The following is a 21,097-nucleotide window of genomic DNA, read 5'->3' as shown; positions in this document are numbered from 1 at the left end:
GGTTTTTCAAAATATGATAATCATCTTTGAAGATAAATTCACAGGTTTTTAAAGCTTCAATTTGATTTCACAAAATTTAGTAAGGACAATTCAGCTTAACAAGCTTTTTAAAATTCAGTTTCTAAGGCAACAATCATAGGTCCCTGTACATTGCTTTTAAAAAAAAATCATTTTTACAAATTTAGTTACTGCAACATCAAAGGCAAGGCAAATTTAACTGCCTTACTTTTACCTCCTTTTATCAGACTTTCTGAACAAGATGACTTCCCTCTTTTTAATGGACCAGACTGCTGCCCATTAAGTACAGGAAGGTTAAAGGCAGATAAAATATCAATATCCAAAGGGGATGCCTGAGATGTCAATGGCCTATTGCATGTTAAGAGCAAATAGGGATTCAGCCCATTTTATGCGCCTAACAGCCAGTCTCCTCCTAAGTTATTCCTTATAACTTCATGTCTTACTCAATAAAGAGAAAGGGGACGAGCTCTTACCTGCACATTTCACTCCCTGAGCAATGAGCCCCCACATGAAGTTGGCACAGTATTCACACCAGTGTGGCCCTCTGAATGTGTGGACCTGAAAAAGAGTAGTGACACAGTGGCCGGGGGAAACCATACATGAGATTATTTCCCTTCAAAGCACTCATACGCAAGTCACGGTTAGTGTGAAGAGGCACAGTACGGTTACATTTACAAAAACCTTGGTTGAGTGGAACTAAGCATTTAAAGTTTCTTTCAGAGCTTGATTTTCTCTTTGTTTTAGAAATGGTGATAAATCAAGCCAATATCCTGTGATTTACTTTTGAAAACAGTTTTTACAGTGGAACTTTCCAACTGGTTCCCTCCAGCTGTAAGCAGTTTCATCTACATGTTATACAAGCACTGGCGTATTCTGAGCGCTACAGCACGGAGGAGGAGGAGGAGGAGGAGGAGGAGGAGTGATGTAAAGTCTGTCTGGATCCTGTAAGGATTTTGTTGGATGATCCTCCTTCTGTTCTCTGTGATCACAGTTGGGGCCATGGGTGTTGAAGGTGATATTTAGTGACTGGTCACAACAGAATAATCAAAAAGGACCAATTTCTGTTCAAAACTATTTTGATACTTACTATGTTAGCAAAGAAAATATATTTTAGAAACTACAGAAGTTACAGTTAATCAGAATCCCTGTTTGAGTACAGTAATTACTCACTCATCTTCCCAGCTCATAAAAATTTTACTGCAGTAGATTCTTTTATCCCTAAGAAAGGAACCCCCAAAGAATTCAAACACTAAGATACCTATAGACTTTATGCATAGGAAAGAGAAGCCATTTTAGCTTAAGCCAGATGAAAAACACTGGTAGAATAGAAAAACAATACATCCAAATCCTGAACATTAAAGAATAAAGGAAAAAATATCTTGAATATTAACACTTTAAGACTTCTGAGCAAATATTGGCTGAAAATGTATTCAAGAAACAGGTTAGAAGAAAAGGGAGAGGGAACAAGGAAGTTACTGATCTGCATCAATTACATTTACTTGAGATAATTTCTTATATATATGATTTCCTCCAGCAGACAATAGTAATACAAGAGTCAAAACCATAATGTGACAATATGATTTGCAAACAATGACACTATAATGAAACAATGAAATTACAGCTAATATTGTCACTTTTACTGCTGTTCTGTTTATGTACTGAATTGGTCTTAGAAACCAAGTGATTTTTTTTTTTTTTGCTTTGTTTTTGCTTTTTGTTGTTTACCTATTTTATACATAGTGGTGTGTACATGTTAATCCCAGCCTCCTGATTTATCCCTCCCCTGGCCCCCTTTCCGCTTTGGTAACCATAAAATTGTATTCTGTGTCTGTGAGTTTCTGTTTCGGAAATAAATTCATTTGTGTCTTTTTTTTTTTCTTTTAGATTTCACATATAAAGGGTATCATACATTTGTCTGGCTTCACTCAGTACGATAATCTCTAGGTTCATCCATGTTGTTGCAAGTGGCATTATTTCATTCTTTATGACCGAGTAGTATCCCACTATAAGTATGTACTGCATCTTCTTTATCCATTCCTCTGTCAATGGACATTTAACTTGCTTCCATGTCTTGGATATTGTATATATACTACTGCAATGAACATTGGGATTCTTGTATCTTTTTGAATTATGGCTTTCTCTGGATATATGCCCAGGAGTGGGACTGCTGGGTCACATGGTAGCTCTATTTGTAGATTTTTAAGGACCCTCCATACTATTCTTTATAGTGGCTGCACCAATTTACATTCCCACCAACAGTATAGGATGGTTGCCTTTTCTCTAACCCCTCTCCAGCATTTATTGTTTATAGGCATTTTAAGGATGCCATTTTGACCCGAGTGAGGTGGTACCTCACTGTAGCTTTGATTGGCATTTCTCTAATAATTAGCAATATTGAGCATCTTTTCATATGTGTTTTGGCTATCTGTATTTCTTCTTTGCAGAAAGGTCTATTTAGGTCCTCTGCCTAGTTCTTGATTGGATTGTTTGTTTTTGATAGAGCTGTACGAGCTGTTGGTATGTTTTGGAAATTAATTCTTTGCTGGTCACTTCATTTGCAGATATTTTCTCCTCTCATGTATGTTGTTTTTTAATTTTGTTTATGGTTTTGTTTGCTGTGGAAAAGCTTTTAAGTTTAATTAGGTCTCACTTGTTTACTGGTAAGTGATTTTTAAGACTGATACAAATATATATATAAACTTCAAACTTAAGATGCCACTGAACATAAGACTTAACCTGAATGTAAGATACATATATTCCATGTAGAGAAATCACCAATTAACTTAAGGCATGCCACTGATTATAAGCTTCATCCCAATTTCAGAGATGTTGAAAAAAACAAAAAACAAAAACATGTAGTAGAATCAATGAAATATGGTATATTAAAATTCAAAATACTACTGCTGGCCAAAATATCCATATAAGGCAACAGTGGATAAACCAGGGTTCATTCCAAGCAGGTATGTACTTGTGGCTCTGGTAGCTGCCAAGTGAGCTCAAATACAAAACTTTGTGTTGATTTTGGGGGGGGGGGGGTAAAAAAAAAGGCGGCCATAATCCTGTCTATGTTTTTTATGGAAGTGTCAGGAATGCAGACACAGTTGCTTCTGGGTTGTTAATGATGTTCAGAGCCTGCAAACTGAAAGCATTTCCTGGAGTTCCTGAAGCTGAGCCCAAGATTAACATCCAGATAGTGTCTGATGTCTTTGTTTTTTCCTATGTTCCTCTGAGTGAATAAAACTGGATAAAGTATGCAATCTTGCTTTTAATCTGAGGCATATGAGTGAAATAGCACTGACTCATATTTTAAAAATTATATAGTCACAAAATAGCTATAGAACTGTGAAGTTATTTTTAGAGGCAATCTCAGGATAATCCAGTTTCACTTAACTTGGTAAGGTTAATAAACTGGACTAGAAGAGTGCAGAAGTCCTGGGTTTGTCCCTGCCGTTATTCACAACAAAAGGTGTTTAAGTTCCACTGGTGTGTAAATCACTGGAACAAAGAAGGGCTCTTGGCAAACGGCGCTGGGTACTGAGATGTTACAGACCCAATTCCCTGCTTCGCCTTCACAAAGCGGTAGTGAATGTGGCCTTCTGAAAGCCGTGTGCCGTCTCTTCATATCACATATGCTGAAGAAACAGTTTCACTGACCCATGGCCCAGTGTTCTCTAATCAGGATCACACATGCATCTCAGAAAGCAACCTTTAGGAAATTGTTCTTGATTCAGTTCCTTCTCGGACAGGTTTTTATAAAGGCATCTTGCCACCTGGGGATGGTTTTAGTGGTGGTGGTGGTTTTAATTTTGTTTTCTTAAACCACTTGTAAGGCAGGTTGTATAGCTCTCAAGGAAATAGTTCTAGAAGTAGGTCTTGAAGCACCAGAAGCTTGCTAAACTAGTATTTGTGTAACAGGATTTAAATGAATTTCCTTTTGAATTTTTGTATCTAAAAATTATTATTTCTTAAATTTTTTGACTTTCCTAATGACACTGGATTGTACTTGTAAAAATTGAATATTGTAGTCTTTGTGTCTCTTTGATCCTCCTAAAGGTTATCAAAACAAATGGACATCATTCATGAATTAATCATTTACAAACATTAAGTGATGACATACAAAATTTTTTTGAAATGTTGGCTCAAGGAATTCACCATAGGTTTCTCCTGCTAAATACAACATGAAAAGCCTCTTCTGAAAGTGTCTGCAAAGTATAAGGGCAGCTGGGGAGGGGCGTTGCTTGGTTAAGATGAATGAGTTGAGGCTTCCGGGTGAGCACAATCAGGCTTAAATGGGGTTGTGTGTGTCAGAGGATGCATTAGGAAAGGCTGCTCCAAGGAAATCAGAGACACACCAGGAGCGAAACAACTGGATGTTTAGAGGACTGTGAGGCAGTTCAGTGTGGGTGGGGTGGGAGTGACTGGCGTGGCAGGAGTGGAGAGGGGCACATGGGGCCTCTTCCATACATGCAAACGTATACTTTGTTCAGTCAGCAATGCAGGGCCACTGAAGATTTTTAAGGAAAGTGACACAGTTAAGGGATCAAGGCTGGAGGAAGACAGACCAGGCAGGCTGCTACAGCAGTGGTTCAGGTGCTGGATGATGTGGACCTGAACTCAGGCAGTGCTGACTGAGAGCGCGGAGGCAGGGTCAGTAGGACTTGGTAACGGATTGAGTCACAGGCAAGGGAGAGGAGGAGGACGGGGGCCAAGTCTTAGGCTTTGGGGCCTGCTGATGAGGAAAAATGGCATTAACAGGGGAACAGAAGCAGAGGAACAGGTCTGGGAGTAAGGTGGGAGGGGGAAGAGCGGAAAGGATGGAGACAGAGGAGGTAGCTCGTGGAGTAAGTTTCCTGTGGGCACCTAGTGGAGATGGGACCAGGGCAGAGGGACTAGCTCTGAGTAAGAGCAGATGACTCTTCCTCTTCCCCGAGGTGGGAGGGCCAAGGGTAAGGGGAGAGGATGGCTCTGCAGAGCAGCAGTGGGAGCCCAGGACCCAGAAGGCTAAGGGAGTGCATACTTGACAGTTTAGCTGCTGTTGTGTTAGGAAGGAAGTTCAGTCATGAAGCAAATGAAGTTTAGAAAAAGTGGGGAATAGGAACTGGAACTGGTCAGAAATTCGGAGAAGGGCTGCTGTACTTGAAAGCAAGTCTCTTTCCTGGATGGCATTATAATCATATCACTGCTGTAACAGTGTAAAGTGCATTAAAGAAAAAGTGATGCACACTTTTTTTTTTTTTTTCCCCCTTCTTGGCAAAATTCTTTTTCTTGTCATTTGTTTTTTTTGTTGTTGTTTTTTAATTTTATTTTTAAACTTTACAATATTGTATTGGTTTTGCCAAATATCAAAATGAATCTGCCACAGGTATACATGTGTTCCCCATCCTGAGCCCTCCTCCCTCCTCCCTCCCCATACCATCCCTCTGGGTCGTCCCAGTGCACCAGCCCCAAGCATCCAGCATCGTGCATTGAACCTGGACTGGCGACTCGTTTCATACATGATAGTATACATGTTTCAATGCCATTCTCCCAAATCTTCCCACCCTCTCCCTCTCCCACAGAGTCCCACACTTTCTTTTAAAAAGGGTGATTGTGTTACATTTGAGCTTTATCTGAATGTTTTATTTTATATGCAGTTTTACATTAGCAATGATGTTTATATCACATATTTTACTGATTCAAAAAAAGATACCTTTAACAATTGTACAAACTGTACAACTTAGAATAGCTGTATGATTTCCAGTTGTTCTGCTCTATCTGGCACCACAGAAACAGGGCCCTCGTTACGCCTGCAGACGAAGCTCCAGGGCACTGACACCTGCAGATAATTCTGCTTACTAGACACGGTTGTATTCTGACTACCCGTCTCAGAATGATTTAATCAGAAATGTAATGGACATTCAAAATACAATAATTAAAAGGTCAAAAGTTGCATCTTGGAGGTTCTTTCTGCTTAGGAGTATGCTAAGAGAGAGCTAGGCTGGAATCTGGAAGAAAGGAGGCCTGAGTGGTTCACAAGGAGCTCAGGCAAGCGCTAGGTTATAAAAGAGAATGGCTTGTGCCTGAGATGCCCTGTCGTATACAGCAAACAGTCTTAGACATCCGCACAGGTCAGCACTCAGGGAATCAAGATTACTGACGTCTTCATAACACAACGAACAGACACTCATTAAGTGACATTTTCCATGTGTAATTTTTTAGGGAATTTTTGTAAATTGTCCCAGATTTTTATGTTTATATAAGTCTGTGTTTTAGTTTTCCTGTTTCTTCTTATTCTCCAAGGCTGTCAGCTCTTTTTCTCTCTTCCTAACCCTTTTCCCTTTTCCAACCACTAATTCTTAGTTGTAAACCGGGAAATCTGATAAGGTAACTTTGCTAGCGCTGGATGTAGATCAAGAAAATGTATCACCTATCTTCCTCTTGAAGGCATTAACAAATCAAACCAAATCAAACCAAACCCACCAAACTTCTGGCTCCTTGTCTGTGCTTCTTATAGCTAAGGCTGAGGGATACTGGTCCTGTGAAAAAGAATGTGTTAGTAGCATCATGCTTTATTCTGTAACATTCTTTAGTCTCTATTTACTATTTCTTATAAGCAGAGGGCACCTCAGCTTCTGTTGTGCACTGTATGACCTTAATGACATATGCTGGCTTTATAAGGTGGGAAAATAACCAATTCCTTTATAAATGGCACTGTTTCTTCCTTTTGGTTATTTAAACCAATCACTTGATTAATTTGTAAAAAAGGGATTCCTTGGGGGAATGTTTTGATCCCAATCAGTGTCAGCATGTAACGGTGTTAGTGAGGTCAGAGATGGTCCTGAGGAAAGCTACCTTTTAACCTGGCCACAGGTATTTTTTCCTAGGCCAAAAGCCTTTGGTACATCTTGACAAATGAAAGTGACGCAGTACATGGCATGAATTATACTGCCATGAACAAAGGGCAGAGCAACTTGCTTTAAGGACCTCTTCTCTTGCAACTGGAAAAAAGACAACTGTATTACATGGCATCTGAGACTGCTCTCACCTGTGAATACCTCCTGTCACATCAATCACCTTAAAAACGAAGATGAGAGACTGTATTAACTAGAGGACCTAACATGTCTGTCACAGGGTGGGTAACGGGCAGAAACAGGCTGAAAAGGAGACAGGGAGTGAGATGGGTGGGCTCCTGCGGGGTCCACATGGCACAGGCCAAGGGCCCTGTGTCTCCTGGGTATCAATCTAGATAATCTGAAGCGGTTTTTAACTGGGCCTACCGTCACATTAACACGAACCCTGGTTTCCATAAGAAAACCAGCACGTCTGCTTCTCAGGTTTCTGACGTTCACATCTCCAGTTTGAATGTCAGTAACAGAAACAGCAGAAAAGAATTCTATGCTATGGCAACAGAAAGAAAAAATCACATCTTCATTATTCCTCCCAAGCCGTAACACTACCTCTAGAAATAAGCATGAATGCAAACAGCCAAGGAGAGTGCCTGCAAAGCCTGCTGCAAATATAAACTATGTTGGAGGCGATAAGAACATTAGGGGAAATGAAATTTTGCCTGGAAAGGTGGGAATGACATTTCAGCTGCCGCTCTTCATTTGGGAGGCTCTGATGAGTCAGTTCTCCAGTGTGATATTAGGCAACGAAGGGAGAGAACAGATGATCAAAATCAAAACGAAAGGAATGTAGGTAGGCAGGCAGCTGGGCACGAAAGGCTTTTTTTTTTTCTTTTCATTTTTATCTTTAGGGCACCTGAATGTACTCTTTTAAGTAGCCAATTTTAGTCTTCCTGAGATGGCTTAATTTTGATCCCAAAGGTCTGGGATTTAGAATTTTGGTCCTAATTTGACTTCTTTGTGGTTAAGGTATATTTTGATTGATACTAAATAATGAGACGAGACTGCAGAACATTGGCTATTATCATTAGCAACAAACACTTAAAACTGTACAGAGGTACCCTGCAGGGGGAAAAAAAAATGGGAGGGAGGGGGAACTTAAAAATAGGAGTATCTTTAGTATTATAGCTTCCTGGTGGCTTAGTGGTAAAGAATCTGCCTTCAATGCAGGAGACCTGGGTTTGATCCCTGGGTCAGGAAGATCCCCTGGAGAAAGGAATAGCTACCTACTCCAGTATTCTTGCCTGGAGAAGAATCCCATGGACAGAGAAGCCTGGCAGGCTACAGTCCATGGGGTCACAAAGAATGGAACACAACTGAGCGACTAACACTTTTTTTCTTTTAGTATCAGAGCAGTACTTCTTGCCTTGTTATTTAAACTATGAGTGGTCTTAACGTTCTTCAGGAAAAGTCTATACCAAACAGTAAGGTTTGGGTATGGTTAAGCCAGCAGCACTGACATGGCACTGGCCGTGCCTCCCGACTTGTTCTACTGTAAGGTGGTGCCCAGGGCAGGAAAGGCAGGAGGAGTGCCTGGAGCACATGCTGAAATGTGGCCTCAAGCAATGCTTGGGGCTGGAGGATGCCTGGTGTAGGAGGAGGGGCACAGCCTCTGGCCAACCTCAAGGGGGTTCTGTGTGCATGGAAGCACTGGGCAAATGTCCCTTTTGCCAGGTGTCCAGGTGCTAACAGCGTCCACACCTGGCTACTACCCACGATCGTGCAGGGGCTGTGAGGTACTCACTTCACCACACAAGCAGTTAATACCGTCAGAGGTATGTATCTCTGTGAAAGGAGGACAAAGGACAGAAAACTCAGTAACCTTAGGTTTCAAGAGTGAGAAAACTGTTCAGAATTGAGGGAGGTATCGTGAGACTCCTGGTCATACCTTGGTCATATCACCCATCAGTGGTATCCCCCTAAATATGAGAAATAACTATAGGCAAAAGCTATCGTAACATGGTCAGACTACAACACTAGCCATGCTTTACTATTAAGACAATTATCAGGACACTATTAATAATTTAGTTCTGATTCCACATGTAAAACATACAAATGATTTTTATTAAAAGGTATATAAAACAATTCTTTAAACATAAGCATGTACAGAAAAAATAATGTATTATCAATTCTAGTCACACAGTCCATTCACCACAATCCTATACAAGGTCTTGTTGTTCAGTTGCTAAGTCATGTCCAACTCTTTGCGACGCCATGGACTGCAGCACACCAGGCTTCCCTGTCCTTCACCATCTCCTAGAGTTTGCTCAAATTCATGTCAATTGAGTTGGTGATGCTATTTAACCATCTCATCCTCTGTCACCCTCTTGGGCCTTGTTAACAAAGTTTAAATTTCTTTATGGCTTCCTTCATGATCTATCTTTCCACATCAACACTATCCCAGTGAGGGAGAAATATCTCTAAAATTACAGCTGAGTTAATGTGGTACAGACAAGTGAACTTGCTTAGGTTCATGCTGCTAAGTTGCTTCAGTCGTGTCCAACTCTGTGTGACCCCATAGACGGCAGTCCACCAGGCTACTCTGTCCCTGGGATTCTCCAGGAAAGAATACTGGAGTGGGTTACCATTTCCTTCTCCTGTGCATCAAAGTGAAACGTGAAAGTGAAGTCGCTCAGTCGCGCCCGACTCTTCACGACCCCATGGACTGCAGCCTACCAGGCTCCTCCGTCCATGGGATTTTCCAGGCAAGAGTACTGGAGTGGGGTGCCATTGCCTTCTCTAGCTTAGGCTCATATACAACTTCATCAGTGCTAAAACACAGTTTCTGGTGTCAATGTTCTAAGCTGCCAGACTGGCCCCTTACACAGAGCCATCAACTTGAAATCCAGGAATCAGGCAGTGGAAACACCAAACTACTCAAGGCATTTATTTATCACATTACAAGGTGAAGTTTGCGTAATAAATGATGTAACAATAAATATCACCCAGTAATTTAAAAACTTTCCATTCTAAAATATGGGTGTTTAAAGCATTATAGAACCTATAATTTAATGTTCAGCCGTTTTTCAAGTTTCAGAAGCAAATTTCTTTTAATTTCTTTTTATAGGAGCTCTAATGAGAGCTTTGTCTCTAAACTGAACTATGGTTAAAAAGTTTTAAAATGTCGAACACCGTACCTAAAACACTTCTACTTTGAAAGTTTAGATTCATTACTTGGACTAATGTTGCATTTAAATATCAGTAGGGAAAAATCAACACTTCAAAATATCAATCTCCTAAAGTCGTATTATCAAAGGATAATAGGAAAATACAATAAATGAATCAACTAGGTTGTGCAATAAAAACCACTGTACCATCCACAGCTGAGTGACAGATAATCTCTATACCACGTTATAGGATGTAAACTCAACACTAAGAGACAAAAAAGCTCAGACTAATCCACATTATCTTATGATCTGCAATTTCTCAAAGCCAAGTCTGTACTAATAATAGTCACAGTTCCTCAAAGCCAGGTTTCAATCTCTCTTTGGCTTATAGTTGTAAAAATGTCACCTGAAGCAGTTTGTTGTTTTATTATGAATATTCCTCTAATCACCTGGAAAAGGTTTCACTAAAATGCACAAAAAATTCTATGTAGGTCAAACTCTTTTTAAAGCTCTAGTAAAAGAGATCCAAATTTTCTCTACTGTTTTTCTATCAGGTTAATTGGGTCTTCTTTTTCTAGTTTCCTAAGGTCAAAGTTTAGCTAATTAATTTGACCTTTCCCCCCCAAAATAGGCATTTAATGGTACAAAGTTAAATTTAAGCACTATTTTAGCCACATTCCAAAGAATTTTGGTATGTTGTAGTTTTCCTCTTATTCAGGCTAAAATATTTTCTAATGTTCCTATGATCACTTCTTTAATTCATGAGTTATTTAATAGTAAGTTGTTTAATTTCTAAACATGTGGAAACATTTTCAGATTTTGAATTTAATTCTGTTGTGGTAAGAGGATATGCTTTATATGATTTCAATCCTTTTATATTTATTGACACTTTTTTATGGCCCAGAATATTGTCTATCTTGGTGTAAACCTTTCATGTTCATTTGAATAGTCTGTGTATTCTGCTGTTGCCAAGTAGCTACTACTACTACTACTACTACTAAGTCTCTTCAGTCATGTCTGACTCTGTGCAACCCCACAGACGGCAGCCCACCAGGCTCCCCCGTCCCTGGGATTCTCCAGGCAAGAACACTGGAGTGGGTTGCCATTGCCTTCTCCAATGCATGAAAGTGAAAAGTGAAAGTGAAGTCGCTCAGTCATGTCTGACTCTTAGCGACCCCATGGACGGCAGCCTACCAGGCTCCTCCGTCCATGGGATTTTCCAGGCAAGAGTACTGGAGTAGGGTGCCATTGCCTTCTCTGTTGCCAAGTAGAATCCTCTGCAAATACCACGTTTGATACTGTTGTTCAAGCCTTCTAAATCCTTACTGATTTCACGTCTGTTCTATTTGTCTGTCTGTCCTATCACTGTGAGATAAGTGCAGAGATCTCCATCTGTAATTGTGGACCTGCCCATTTCACTTTTCAGTTGCTGCTTTATGTATTTTGAATCTGTGATATTAGGTGCATATAAATTTTAAACTATGTCCTCCTGATGAATTTTACCCTTTTTACTGCCAATAATACTTCTAGTTCTGAAAACTACTATGTTTAAGTATAGCCATTTGAACTTTCTTTGAATTACTGTTTATATGATAAATCTTTTTATTTCTCTGTCTCTTTAAAGTGGGTTTCTTGTGGACAGAATATAGTTGCATCTTGGTTTTTAAATCCAATCTGACAACAACCTCTCTCTTTTAACGGACTGTGTAGTTTAGTTCCATTTAGTGTAGCTCTCAATATAATTGGCTTTAAATTGTCATCTCGCTTTTGTTTTCTATATATTTCATTTGCATTTTTTTCTTGCATACTTTTTATGAATCCATTCTGTCTACACTATTAGCTTATAACTTTTAATCTTTAGAGTTTGTTCTAAGGTTTACCATATACATCTTTAACAATATTATAGTCTACCTTCAAACAATATTATACCACCTCATGTATAGTGTATCTTACAACAGTACATTTCCACTTTCCGACCCTATACTTTATGCTATTGTAATTTGTGTTACTTGGGCAAACTACATATTACTATTTTTGCTTTAAACAGTAAATTAATTAAAAAAAAAAACACTAAAATGATGGAAAAACATATTTTTACACTTACCTACATGTTTAGTATTTCTGGCATTCTTTATTGTTTTGTACAGACCTAAATTTCCATCTGGTATTATTTTTCTTTTTTATAGGTCTCTTGGTGATGGAATCACTCAGGGTATTTTTTTGTTGTTGTTTAAAAAATATTGTGTCTTCATATTTGAAAGATTTTTTGCAGAATACAGTTATTCTAGAATATAGTTTTATTATTATTGTTGAGTAAAGATGTTATTCCCTTGTTTTGCATAATTACTGATGAGAATTTTGCTGTCTTTCAGCATCTGTATGTATTCTCCCCACTTCCCAACAGAACTAGTGAAGTGAAAGTGAAGTTGCTCAGTCGTGTCGGACTCTCTGAGACCCCATGGACTATAGCCTACCAGGCTCCTCCATCTATGCAGTACTAGTGACAGAGCAAAATACGCTTCTTCTGTTGACATATTTTTCCTACACTGAAATAATCTTTAAAGATGTTAACCTCTTCTTCTAAAAAAATGTACATCCTATTTCTAGTTGTGAGTGTGCACATTTAAGGTCCTATAAAACCATAAAACTACAAATACATAATGAAAATGGAGTGTGAAAATAAAATTCAAGAGAAACCAAATACACGTTTAATTTCCAGAGCCTAGAGACATCTTGTACATATTTTACCATATGTAAGGGATTAAAACTTCACCTCTCAGGCTGAAGCAGAGTACCACTTTAGGAAGAAAATTTCTTACCCATAACCTGGTGTTCTCTTTGTTTCTCTGCTGCTCTTACAATTTTCTCTTTAGCACTGGTTTTCAGCAATTTGATTATGATGTGCCTAGTGGTGTTTTCATGTTTTTTCTATTTGGTGCTCATAGCACTTCTTGGATCTGTGGGTTTTCATCAAATGTACACAATTCTTGGTAATTACAGCTTCAAATAATTGTTTTACCCCATGACCTCCCACCATTGCGTCTTCTGACTCCAGTTGCACCTAAGGTAGATGGATACTGTCCCACTGGTCTCTGATGCTGGGCCCCCACCCCCTGCCCCGGGTCTCTGTCCTCCATTTTGGATATTTTTATTACTGAGTCTTCTGGTTCAATAATCTTCGTCTTCTCTGCTACCTAGTATGCTATTAACACCATCCAGTGTATTCTAAATTTCAGGCATGTTTTTTTATCTCTAGAGATTCCATTTGGATTGTTTTAAACAGCTTCCCTTTCTTTCCTCACTGCAGCCTTTAGTCTACTGGTAATGTAATCATACTCCTAAGATGATACCATCCTGACAACTTGTAAAACAATGCCTCATCTATTATGATGTCTTTCCACTTCTACTCTCAGGTGGGCAAAACTATGCTCAGCCTAGGGTGAATTTCAGTAATTATTCAGCCTGTTGCTTTCTGGTGGTTTTCTGATAGTTTTTTCTCATGCAGGTGTAGATAAGCACTCACTCAAAAGACTCATGAAGACGCCTATGCAGAACTCCAGAGCTCTGTGCACAGCTCTGTCCCCCAGGTACTCTGCCCCCCAAATTTTAGCTTCTTTGTCTTACCAAACTCCAATCTGTGTCCTCAACTTGGTTAGACCAGAGGATTCCCCCTCCATGTGCTGTGGCCTGGACACTGCCTTCACGCAATGAGTGAGAGCAATCTTAAGACTCACCTTGCTTGTGTTCCTTCTTTAGGTATCACAGAACTGTAATACCTGTTGTTCAATGTCTGGCTGTTGTTTTGTATACTTTTTATGGTTTGCTAGTTGTGTAAGATGGGAAGGTATATCTATTTCTTCCATCACGGCTGAAAGTGGGAGTTGAGATTATGTTCTTGATTCTAAAACTGATCTTTCATGTGAGCTTGAACCTGTGACTTTTCTGGGCATCCATTTCAACACACGTCAAATGGCATTAACCTAATCAGAAGTCCTCACTGCCCTTTCTACAGGCTGAACTGCTTCTGGATTCTTTTACCCTCCTGCTCTACATGTGCACTTCTCTCAGCCAAGTGTTACATTAACATTATATTCAGTGAGCTGTACACTAGGATTTTGTAACTGGTGATTTCATTTGTCATTTAATGTTGTAATGGGCATTTCTTATTTTTCAGCCATACAGAATAAATGTCTTGTCTTTGGCTAACAGTTTTCAACCCATGTGAACTGTATGTAGCTGACCCTATCCCCAGCTCCAGTGGAAGGTATGTGACCTAGATCCAAGCCAATCGGCACATTCCATTCCCTTGAACCAGAGCTACTGGTTCAGAGATGGGCATATAAGATAATTGGATGAATGCCTGCCAAGCCCTTTGCTCAAATAGTCTTTAAGCAGCTGACTAGAATCTGCTCATATACAGAACAGGAACCTCTGCCAGCCATCCTGTCACCAGAGGGAGCCTACAAATGAAGACAGAACTGGGTGGCAGAGTTCTGGTAGCATTTTAAGCCCTGGGCCAAGGGATGCCTTCAAGTAACACTGGACTCTTCCTACTATTCGAGCCAGTAATTTCCCACTTTGCCTCAGAGAGCATGGGTTGGTCTTTCGGACACTTGGATGGAAAGTCTCCCATCTGTTCTTTCAAATGGTAAATATCAGTTTGGGTTCCAAGTGGATTTCTAAAAAGACACACTGAATCAACATCATACAATGGTGGAGTAATGAGCTGTAATAGCAAACCGTGAAAGCAAAATTACAGGCCTCTGAGAGGTGGATCTTCACTTTATGAACACACTGTGCGAGCTTGCAGGGCAGAGCCACAAGCAGCCATCAGGGTGTGGAACACGTAAGGGCTAGGACTCCAAACATAGGGAGTTCTACAAAAGAGAGAGAATGAACTTCACATTCAGGCCTGATTTGGGCAAATCCATTCACATAGCCAAAAATGTCATCTCCACTGCAACAGACTGGAGGAGATTCAAGAATCCTCTGGCTCCCACGACCTAAAAATGAATGTATTCTTTTCAACTTCTATGTCTGGATAACACTTTAAAAACACACCCGGTTCTACTTTTGCTCCCTACAAAATACACACATATAGAAAATAAGCAGTTGATTATTTTCTTCAGGAGTGTACCGCCACTGGGCTATTTCCCCTTTTCTATCTTTCCTATTCTAGCAGCAGAAAGAATATTAATGTAATTTAAGATGAGAGGTTAGTAAGCCTGAAAAAAAAAAAAGAGCTATTGGTATGTTATTTATTGGAAAATAATCTGTAGTGGTTTCTCAGCTATCAGTAGTGCTGTGATAAAATATCTAAGCAAGAAAAATCAATATCTGCATGTGCTCTCTTCACTTAAAAAGATCTTTCCTAGATTTATATTCCATTTCTTTTGGTGTCTATGTGTCTGTTCTCTCTGCCCTTTGGGCAATGATATTTTGGGCTATCTACTGTTGCTAAGTCACTTCAGTCGTGTCCGACTCTGTGCGACCCCATAGATGGCAGTCCACCAGGCTCCACCGTCCCTAGGATTCTCCAGGCAAGAACACTGGAGTGGGTTGCCATTTCCTTCTCCAATGCAGGAAAGTGAAAAGTGAAAGTGAAGTCGCTCAGTCGTGTCTGACTCTTCAAGACCCCATGGACTGCAGCCTACCAGGCTTCTCCATCCATGGGATTTTCCAGGCAAGAGTACTGGAGTGGGGTGCCATTGCCTTCTCCGTATCTACTGTTACATAAGAAAACTGAATGCTAACTAATAAGGGTAATAATTGTACTGAGATATAGAGAAGATGTTATGACATGTACATATTCCTCAAGCATAAACTTTGATTATTTTATTAAAGCCACAACAGGCTTCACTTTTAGACTGTCTCCCAAGGAATGTTGATATAATGGGCCACAAAGAAAATGAAGAAAAGTATAATGTGTCAAGGTTGTAGAAAACAGAGATATGAAATATTACACATGAACAGAATTAAGACTTAATCCTAAATTAACTCTGGGGGCGAGGGGGGATGGATATATGATACAAACGACTATAAAAAGTTGCCTATAAAGCATGAACATGTCCCAAATTCTTGAAGATCAGATTACTGTGTGGACAAAAACTAAAATACTAAGAGAAAAGAATTGTAGAGGAGGTGACTTTTCAAAATTGTGTGTTCTTTCTGAGGATTTACATCCTTAACTTGTTACTGTGTTGAGAGTCATATGCCAGGCTGATTCTCCACTTTAGGAAACATTTTGGAGAAACCACATTTTCTAAAACATTGTCAACAGCACAGACAGACATGATGGAAATAATCAATACTGCATTAGATGCAGCTCTCTGACAGAGGGTCTCAAATTAGGACACTGGTTGAAAATAAGAACTAGGATCGGTTCTGGTGACGGAGTGCCAGGCTCGTCCTCAAGGTGTTTAAAAGTGGCAACCTTAACATCTTAAAAGCTTGTTTTGTTTTTAAATTATTTGGTTTTTAATTTCATAAAAGACACAGTACACCTTGAAAACAAACTTGCAAAGTTTCCCCCAAATGCTAAATTACTCTCTAATACTTTGTTTTTTAATCCCATAAAAGAAATAGGACTCCTAAGAAATCCCACTAATAGTCCCCAAGAAAGACAAACTTCCAAATCTCTCTCCAAATTTGAAAAGAACAAGAGCAAAAAATGGGCAAGTGAGACTATATCTAACGATCTTCTGCACAGCAAAAGAAATCAACAGAGTGAAAGGTGACCTGCTGCTGGGTCACCAACAGTTTTAGTTTCAATTTTTTGAGGAACCTCTATAATCTTTTCCTTAGTGGCTGTACCAATTTACATTCCCATCAACAGTGCATGAGGGTTTCCTTTACACCCTCTCCTACACTGGTTATTTGTCTTTCTGACAACAGACATTCTAACAGGTGTGAGATGATATACCTTGTTTTGGTTTGTATTTCCCTGATGACTGGTGATGTGAGCACCTCTTCATACAGCTGTTGACCATCTGTCTTATCTTCTGAGAAAGGTCTATTTAGGTCCTTTGCTCATTTCTGAAATGAGTGTTTTGGTATGACATCCCTATATATTTTGGATATTAACCTCTTACCAGATACACGATTTGCAAATGTCAATGTTTTCTTAATCCATAGGTTGCCTTTTCACTCTTGACTGTTACCTTTACTGTGCAAAAGTTTCTACTTACCTATCTTTTGCTTTTGCTTCCTATGCTTTTGGGGCTATATGTAAATAATCAATGCCAAGATCAATGTCAAAAACATTTTCCTCTATGTTTTCATCTTCTAGATTTTTGGTTTCAGGGCTTATATCTAAGTCTTTAATATGAAACAGTTTTTTAATAAATGCTGTGAGACCGGCTGAGTCCAAGAAGTACAGAGTTCCATACAGGATAAATCCAAGGAAGAACACACCAAGACACACAGTAATCAAATTGACAAAAAGACAGAGAACATTAAAAGTAACAAGGGAAAAGCAACAAATAACCTTATGGGAGTTCCCTTGTAAGTTATCAGCTGATTTCTCAGCAGAAACTCTGGAGGCCAGAAGGGAGTGGCATGAGATATCTAAAGTGATGAAAGGAAAGAAGCTACAACCAAGAATACTCTATCCAGCAAGGCTCTTGTTCAGATTTGATGGAGAAATCAAAAACTTTACAGACAAGCAAAAGATAAGAGAATTCAGCACCACCAGACCAGCTTTTCAACAAATGCTAAAGGAACTTACTACTTTTCTAGGCAGAAAAGGCCACAGCTAGAAATGAAAAATTATAAATGGAAAAGCTCACTGGTAAAGGCAAACACACCGTAAGGGAAAGAAATTATCTGCACACAAATATATCAAAACCAGCAACTGTGAGGAGAGGAGAGCACAAATGCAGGACATTGGAAATGCATTTGAAATTAGAAGACCAGCAACGTAAAACAATCTTGTTTCTATACAGACTGCTGTATCAAAACCTCATGGTAACTGCAAACTGAAAATCTACACTAGATACACAAAAACAAAAAAGGAATCCAAACACACTAAAGTTAGCCATCAAGTCATGAGAGAGCAAAAGAAGAAAGGAAGAGAAAACATCTACAAAACCAAATCCAAAATAATTAAGAATGGCAATAGGCAATGGGAATTTGTTGCATGACTTGGAACTCAAACCTGAGTTGAGCTCTGCAACAATCTAGAGGGCTGGGACTTGGGAGGGGAGCAGGCGGACGGTTTAAGAGGGAGGAGACATATGTATACTTATGGCTGATTCATGTTGAAGTCTGGCAGAAACCAGCACAATTCTGTAAAGCAATTATCCTTTGATTAAAAAAAAAAAGAATGACAAAAGGAACATATGAGTTGGCCTAAAATTTTGCTCATGCTTTTCCATAAGATCTTATGGAAACTCAGAATGAACTTTTTGGCCAACCCAATACATTTCAGTAACTACCTTAAATGTAAATGGATTAAATGCTCCAACCAAAGACATAGGCTGGCTAAATGGATACAAAAACAGAACCCATATATATAGTCTATGAGAGAACCATTTCAGATATAGGGACACATAGAGACTGAAAGTGAGGGGATGGAAAAGGTATTCCATGCAAATAGAAATCAAAAGAAAGCTGGAGTAGCAATACTCAGACAAAACAGACTTTAAAGGTTGTTACAAGAGACAGGGAAGGACACTATAAAGATCAAGGGATCAATCCAAGAAGAAGGTATAACAATTTTAAATATATATGCACTCAGGAGCACCTCAATATATAAGGCAAATGCTAACAACCATAAAAGGAGAAATCGACGTTAACACAATAATAGTGGAGGACTTTAACACCTCAATTTCATCAATGGACAGATCATCCAGACAGAAAATCAGTAAGAAAACACAGGCTTTAAATGACACATTAGACCAGATGGACTCGATATTTATAGGGCATTCTATCCAAAAGCAGCAGAATACACATTCTGAAGTGCACATGGAATATTCTGGACAGATCACACGCTGGACCACAAAGTGAGCCTTGATAAATTTAAGATCATATCAAGCATCTTTTCCTACCACAACACTATGAGATTAGAAATCAACGGAAAGGGGAAAAGAAGTAAAAAACACAAACATGTGGAGGCTAAACAATATGCTACTAAACAATCAGTGGATCACTGAAGAAATCAAAGAGGAAATGAAAAAAGTGCCTAGAGACATGAAAACAAAAGCATACCATCCAAAACCTATGGGACACAGCGAAAGCAGTTCTAAGAGGGAAGTGTATAACAGCAATACAATCCCACCTCAGGAAACAAGGAAAATCACAAATACACAACCTAACCTTACACTTGGAGCAATGAGAGAAAAAAGAACACCCCCCCCCCCAACTAAAGTTAGTAGAAGAAAATTATAAAGAAATAAAAGATCAATGAAATTAAAAGCTAGTTCTTTGAAAAGATAAAATCGATAAACCTTTAGCCAGACTCACCAAGAAAAAAAAAGGGAGAGGGATCAAATCAATAAAATTAGAAATGAAAAAAAAAAGTTTCAATGGACATCACAGAAATACAAAGGATCATAAGAGACTACTACAAGCAACTATATGCCAATAAAACGGACAACCTAGAAGAACAAATTTTTAGACAGATATAATCTCCTAAGACTGACTCAGGAAGAAACAGAAAATATGAACAGACCAATCACAAATACTGAAACTGTGATTTAAAAGATCCCAAGAAACAAAAGTCCAGGATGAGATGGCTTCACAGGTGAATTCTATCAAACACTTAAAGAGTTAACAGCTATCCTTCTCAGATATTCCAAGAAACTGCAGAGGAATATTCCAAACCTCATTCTATGAGGCCACCATCAGCCTGATATCAAAACCAGACAAAAATAACACTCAAAAAAGAAACTTATAGGCCAATATCACTGATGAACATACATGCAAAAATCCTCAATATAATACTAGCAATCCAAGTCCAACAATACATTAAAAGGATCACACAGCATGATCAAGTGAGATTTAGCCCAGGTGTACAAGGATGCTTCCATAACCGCAAATCAATGTGATAACACCACGTCAACAAACTGAAGAAAACGATATGATAAAATCAATAGATGCAGAAAAGGCTTTTGACAAAAGTCAACACCCATTTATAAAAGCTCTCCAGAAAGTGGGCACAGAGGGAACATACCTCAAAATAATAAAGGCTATATATGACAAACCTACAGCTAATATCATTCTCAGTGGTGAACAGCTGAAAGCATTTCCTGTAAGATTAGTAAAAAACAAGGATATCGGCTGTCACCACTTTTCAACATAATTTTGAAAGTCCTATGCATGACAAACAAAGAAGAAAAATAAAGGGAATCCAAACTGGAAAAAAGAAGTAAAACTGTCACTGTTTGCCGATGACATGGTACTATATACAGAAAATCCTAAAGATGCTACCAGAAAATTACCAGAACTCATCAATGAATTTGGTAAAGTTGCAGGATAGAAAATAAATACACAGAAATCTGTTGCATTTCTATATACTAACAATGAAAGATCAGAAGGAAATAAAGAAATCCCATTTAATATCACATCAAATAGAATAAAATACCTAGGAATAAATCTAACTGTATTCTGAAAACTATAAGGAGGCAAAAGACCTATACTCCATAAACTGTAAGCCACTGATGAAAGAAACTGAAGATGACACAAACAGATGGAAAATATACCACGTTCTTAGAGGAAAATATAGGCAGAACACTCTTTGATATGAAATGAAGCAGTACCTTTTTTTGATCCATCTCCTAGGTTAATGGAAAAACAAAAATAGACAAAAGGGACCTAATTAAACTCAAAAGCTTTTGCAAACCAAAGGAAACCATAAACAAAAAGATAACCCACAGAATAGGAGAAAATATTTGCAAATGATGCGACTGGGGCATTAATTTCCAAAATATACAAATAGCTCATATAGCTCAATATAAAAAAATAAGTAATTTAATTTAAAAAATGGGCAGAAGACCTAAATAGACATTTCTCCAAAGAAGACATACAGATGGTCAAGACGCTCATGAAACAACACTGAAAATGCTATGTTGAAAATGCTCAACACTGGTA

The 21,097-nt window shown here is 38.8% G+C and overlaps 1 protein-coding gene across 5 annotated transcripts in view; it reads right to left on the bottom strand.

Moving 5' to 3' along the window:
* Positions 1–21,097, bottom strand: part of CHN1 (chimerin 1) — a 202,106-nt gene that overhangs the window by 22,072 nt on the left and 158,937 nt on the right. For all 5 annotated transcript variants that reach the window (XM_070803164.1, XM_070803162.1, XM_070803165.1 and 2 more), the window contains one exon: positions 492–576. In XM_070803164.1, the coding sequence (XP_070659265.1) occupies positions 492–576 (85 nt within the window). The remainder of the gene's footprint in view (positions 1–491; positions 577–21,097) is intronic.

This window comes from Bos indicus, chromosome 2 (assembly GCF_029378745.1).
Source record: "Bos indicus isolate NIAB-ARS_2022 breed Sahiwal x Tharparkar chromosome 2, NIAB-ARS_B.indTharparkar_mat_pri_1.0, whole genome shotgun sequence".
NCBI classification, from domain to species: Eukaryota; Metazoa; Chordata; class Mammalia; order Artiodactyla; family Bovidae; genus Bos; species Bos indicus.
This window is presented reverse-complemented; position numbering and strand designations above follow the sequence as displayed.